This window comes from Microtus oregoni, unplaced genomic scaffold (genome assembly GCF_018167655.1).
Source record: "Microtus oregoni isolate MIOR12 unplaced genomic scaffold, Mior012 000036F_ref0000092, whole genome shotgun sequence".
NCBI classification, from domain to species: domain Eukaryota; kingdom Metazoa; phylum Chordata; class Mammalia; order Rodentia; family Cricetidae; genus Microtus; species Microtus oregoni.
Window position 1 is genome coordinate 17,834,759 of NW_024543095.1, and position 5,700 is coordinate 17,840,458.

Sequence of the window (5,700 nt, forward strand, 5' to 3'; positions counted from 1 at the left end):
CTCTCTCCACCCTTGTAGGCCAGAATGAGCATAGTTCATTGCGTCCCTGCATGCTTGCAGCCAGTTGTACAGGAGCTCGCCTGCTGCCTAGGGCCTGATTTCTAAACACAGGGCTCAGATGTAGTCAGAAGTAAGTTGAAACCTCCACACTGGAAAGTAAAGCCAGACAGCAGGACAGACAGCCTAGCAGTTAGGAGCACTGGCTGCTCTTGTAGATCACCTACATGGTGGCTCACAACCATCTGCAATTCCAGTCTCAAGGCATCTGACAGCTCTTCTGGCTTTGTAGGCACCAGGTATATGCACGTACGTACACACACACACACACACACACACACACTTACATATTCAGGCGAAATCCCTGTATACATTAAATAAATAGAAAAAATAAACGAAGATTGTAGCAATTGTTCTGTTCAGTCACCTCGGAAACTTTCACTGCCTGTGGCTCTTTGATGAGCCAGCAACGCTGCTGTAGAATATATTGTCATTTGAAATGTAACACAATCCTAATTAGTCTTTTTAAATAAAAACCCGGAGCTGGGCAGTGGTGGTGCACGCCTTTAATCCCAGCACTTGGGAGGCAGAGGCAGGCAGGTGGATCTCTGTAAGTTCAAGGTCAGCCTGGTCGTCTACAAAGCGAGTTCCAGGACACCCAGGGCTGTTACACAGAGAAACACTGCCTTGGAAAACAAAAAACAAACAAAAACAAAAACCACCCAGAGTCAGATATTAAGGGGTGAGAGTTGAACGATCAGAAGAAGCAGAGCATCCAGCCACTAGAGGTCCAAATAGGCAAGATCCCGTCTCTACGAATCCTCAGACTGACTGCCTTGAGCTGCTGTTCCTTCCAGTTTATATTCCTTTTTCTGCTCAGCCACATCCCCGCCTGTCTCCACCTTCCTAGTGCTGGGATTAAAGGTTGAGCCACCATCTGCTTGGCTCTGTTTCTCTAGTAGACTTGATTCCATCTCTTGTGTCCCAGGGTGGCCTTGAACTCGCTATGGTCCGTCAGCCTCTGTCTCCGGAGTGCTAGAATTAAAGGTGTGAGCCACCACTGCCTGGCCTCTATGGCTAACTAGTGTGGCTAGCTCCATATTCTGATCTTCAGGCAAGCTTTATTTGTTAAAGCACGAACAAAATATCGCCAAATGAAAGACTCACACACACACACAAAAAAAAAAATAGAAAAGTTAATGTCCATAGACAAGGATTTAGATGTTATACATCAGCCCTTTTTATCTGCAGGTTTCATATCCAATTATGAAATTTTAACCAACTATGGATTGAAATACTTGGGGGAAAATATACAATGCATGCAGATCTTTATTCCTGCCGTCATTCCCTAAGTGTCTTAGTTGGGGTTTCCATTGCTATGATGAAACACTATGACCAAAAAGCAAGTTGGGGGTGGGGGGAGGATTTATTTGGCTTACACTTCCAGATCATAGTCCATCACTGGAGGAAGTCAGAACAGAAACTCAAACAGGGCAGGAAACTGGAGGCAGGAGCTGATGCAGGAACCATGGAGGGGAGCTGCTTACTGGCCTGCTTTCCATGGCTTGCTCAGCCTTTTTTCTTATAGAACTCAGGACCACCAGCCTAGAGATGGCACCACCCACAATGGGCTGGGCCCTTCCCCATCAATCACTAATTAAGAAAATGCTTACAGGTTTGTCTACAGCCCCATCTTATGCAGGCATTTTCTTAATTGAGGCCCCCTCCTTCCCAGTGACTCCAGCTTGTGTCTGGTTGACATAAAACTAGCCAGGACACTAAGAGATACAGTAAGCTAACTTTGTGTTGATTAGGCACTCTAAGCAATGGCTTAAGATGTACACAAGGGTGGAGAGTGGTTACACATAAGTAATGGCCCCATTTTATAGAAGGGACTTGGAGCATCTGCAGATTTGGGTGTCATGGGGATTCTGGAACTAGTCACTCACAAGTAGGGGGAGGTGCTGGGACTGAAGTTAAAAATGTCAGATGGCGTGGAAGGAAAATTCTTCAGTGGAGAGTAATGCTGCAGAAACTAAATGGAAGATCTTTGGGAATATTCTCTTAGTTCCGCACTTATACAGTTCTGGTAGTAAAGTGGGTCATTTAAGGGGTAGTCTACTCCAAAACCAGTTTCCGAGAAAGCAGATGAGTCTAGCCATGGCGGAAGTGGAACCCCAACTCTGTTCTCTTGCTAGAGTGTACTTAAAATTCAGTGTCACAGAAATGAGATCACGCAAAATGAGATAGTTATTGTGTGGCAGAAACTAAAACCTGTGAGGAAGGAAACCCCGCAGCAGCGGTGTGACCTGTAATAGTCCAGTGTAGTCAGGAAGGGAGTCCCGAAGCAGCGGTTGTGACCTGTAATAGTCCAGTGTAGTCAGGAAGGGAGTCCCGAAGCAGCGGTTGTGACCTGTAATAGTCCAGTGTAGTCAGGAAGGGAGTCCCGAAGTAGCGGTTGTGACCTGTAATAGTCCAGTGTAGTCAGGAACGGAGCCCCGACCCATGTAATAGTTCAGTGTAGTCAGGAAAGGAGCCCTGACGCAGCAGTTGTGACCTGTAATAGTCCAGTGTAGTCAGGAACGGAGCCCTGAAGCAGCGGTGTGACCCGTGTAATAGTTCAGTGTATTTTGGTGTGGTGATTACCAAGGCAGAGTAGACAAGGTGCCTGCAGAGTAAAATGTATGTGTGGCTTTATGGATGTGTGTATATATGTTCCAGGTGTATATATGCAAAGGAAAAAAAAGCTGGCAAATACAAAGAAAACATTTGGGAAAGAAAGGGAAGTGGGAGGGGTTGTGACTTACACATTTAATATCCATATACCGTATGCACAAAGGATGGGAGGGGAGAGGGCAAGAAAAGCAAAACCAAAGAGTCTCTGTGAAGGTTCATTAAGCACCAAGAACGCTGTCAGCCCCAGCTGGAAGCCCAGCATCTTTACTCTAGCTCTCCATCCTCTGTATGTGAATCACAGTTTTCAGGAATAAGTCCATGAAAGACCATGTTGGACTTACTTGTACCATTGTAATACTTGCTGTACTTATTCAGTGTGTGTTATTATGTTAGAATACTTAGCATCAAGCTCGTCTTGGGTCTTTGTACAAACTTTGCAGTGATAGCTTTAGGAATCAGTGTATTCTGTCTCTCTTCCCCTCCGTGTGTGTGTGTGTGTGTGTGTGTGTGTGTGTGTGTGTGTGTGTGTTTTGAGGTGGGAATCTCACTTTGTAGCTCAGGCAGGCCTAGAATTCTCCATCTCCATTCCTTAGCCTCCCAAATGCTGGAGTTACGGAGTGGGCCACCCTATTTTCTTAGTTTTTATTTGATTTGTTAATTGTATTAAATTGTTTTACCAAAAAAAGATGAAAAACAAAAACAAGTGGAATCATCTTATTTCATGGAGAGATACAGTCCTGGATGAACTTTTTGATTCATGTGACCTAATGTATTTATTGTTACTAATTGGTAGACATGTAAGTGTAAATAATGACTTCTCATTTTATTTGTCCATAGGAAGACTATGATCGTCTGAGGCCTTTATCTTACCCCATGACTGATGTCTTCCTCATATGCTTCTCTGTGGTAAATCCAGCCTCATTTCAAAACGTGAAAGAGGAATGGGTACCGGAACTTAAGGAATATGCACCAAATGTCCCCTTCTTACTAATAGGAACTCAGGTGTGTCTGCTTGGATTTTATTATGTTAAGAATAAGCTCTCCAGCTAGTTTGGAGGGTTGCTGTCAGACAAAAGACCCTAGGATTAGCAAATGATGTGTTTAACAAGTTTCAAATGGTAATTCCTCTCATTTTTACATAAAAATAATTCTCCCAAATTATATTAATATCTTTTAAATCCTGTTTTATTTTTTAATATGTGGACTTAAATGGGACTATATGCATTGGTTTCTTTTAAAATATACATGATGGGACACTATCGATCTTTCTTAATTAGATTGATCTCCGAGATGACCCCAAAACTTTAGCAAGACTGAACGACATGAAAGAAAAACCTGTCTGTGTGGAACAAGGACAGAAACTAGCAAAAGAGGTAATGAGTTCCTGCTGGATTTCCCATGAATGTGAAGTCACAGCAGAAGCCAGCTGCGCTGTGCACTGTGTCCCAGGGCTGCTGGGTACTTCTCTCCCCTTATCTCTCTTATCTCTGCATTGGTGTCACAAGGAAAGACTGTTTCCCTGACTGCAGACGAGAAAGAATGGGGACGTGCTTCTAAATATCAGGGGGGCTTGCCTGAGATCTCGCAGTAAAATTGTCAGAGCTGGGCTTCCAGGTCACATGCCTGTCTATGGTATGCTTACAACTATGATGTCTTTAAAGCCATTGGTAGGTGGCTTTTTAAAAGCCAGAAGCAGGTGCTTAGACATCATACCTTTCTTAATTATTGAAATATTTGTAGTGTGCCAAATTCGGCTCTGCTTTCGGTGTAGTTGAAGTGACATTGGGTAACAGTTTAAATGTGTGGCTAAAAAGAAAAATATGGCTAGATTTCTAAAACATATTTACAGATACATAGAATACCTTTTAACTCATATTTTCCCTTACCTAACCAAAGCTAGATTCTTTTCCCTTCCACATTGGATGATTCCTCCTCCTCCTCCTCCTCCTCCTTCTTTTCCATTAGCTTTAATAGGATTTTTGTGTAAGTACTATCTAGTGAGGTCTTTCAGAATATTCTACTAGGAGACAGGAAGAAGCAAGAGAACTTTCTGGAGGACAGTTTTCCTAAAGCAAATAGAAAGGACTTCACCAACAAACCACTTGAGAAATTGCTTGCATCTGACTTTATCATCTTGGGGAGAGAAGGAATTTCTAATGCACAAAGGCAAAAGTTCTACAAAACGGAACTTTTTTGTAGCAGAGAGTGGACTACAAAATGTGCTATCATATCAGGTGCTGGAAATAAAGTCGGCCAATGTGTAGAGCGCTGGCGTCTCAGCATACAGCAGCCCCTTACGTAAGACGAATTAGTCAGCAGAGAGCATATGTCCCTGCAGATAGTGGGCTAAGAGCATCCACCCTAGGCCACCAGGTCAGAAGCAAGCACGAGCCTCCACATTGGCAACACAACAGGACAACACTGAGTTCCTTCCCTGCTCTTGAGACTTTCTCTTTCTTTGAGGGAGAGAGATCAAGCCTAAGGTTGTGGGCACAGAGCTAGAGAGCCAGAAGCCATGTGTCACCTGGAGAACACAGTAGGGACAGAGCAGCGTGGCGATCCTGAGAAACTGACACTGGAGAATGACCAGCGTCTACACAGTGAGCAGTCACATGCCTGTCGCTCCCACCTCTGGCTTCTCCGCTGTCTGGGCTGTGCCAAGTACCTCCCACATAGGTCTTTGGGTCTTGCTCGGCTCCTCAGGATTCCTCACTCACTGCTCAACCTTGACCTGAAAGGCTTCTCTGGACTCCCTCTGCTCCTTCTCCCCAGCACTTGCCTGTGTCTGCTCTGTGCTCCTCTAGTCCTCAGCACTTAAGCAGTAGCAAGTATCTATTTGATGAATGAACTTTTCATAGAGAAATCTAGAAGGCCATACACTAGCATTTCAACAACTGTCTGCCTCTGGAGATTATGAATATGGGTATTAATTGGCATAGCTGTATTTTACAACTTCCCATACAATGTGCTGTTACTGAGTTCTATAAAAACTGTTTTATGTAATCGTGGCTTTTCTTTTCTTCCCAG

The 5,700-nt window shown here is 44.0% G+C and overlaps 1 protein-coding gene across 2 annotated transcripts in view; it reads left to right on the top strand.

Moving 5' to 3' along the window:
- Positions 1–5,700, top strand: part of Rhoq (ras homolog family member Q) — a 39,896-nt gene that overhangs the window by 31,036 nt on the left and 3,160 nt on the right. For both annotated transcript variants that reach the window (XM_041630997.1, XM_041630996.1), the window contains exons 3-4: positions 3,511–3,675; positions 3,951–4,046. In XM_041630997.1, the coding sequence (XP_041486931.1) occupies positions 3,511–3,675; positions 3,951–4,046 (261 nt within the window). The remainder of the gene's footprint in view (positions 1–3,510; positions 3,676–3,950; positions 4,047–5,700) is intronic.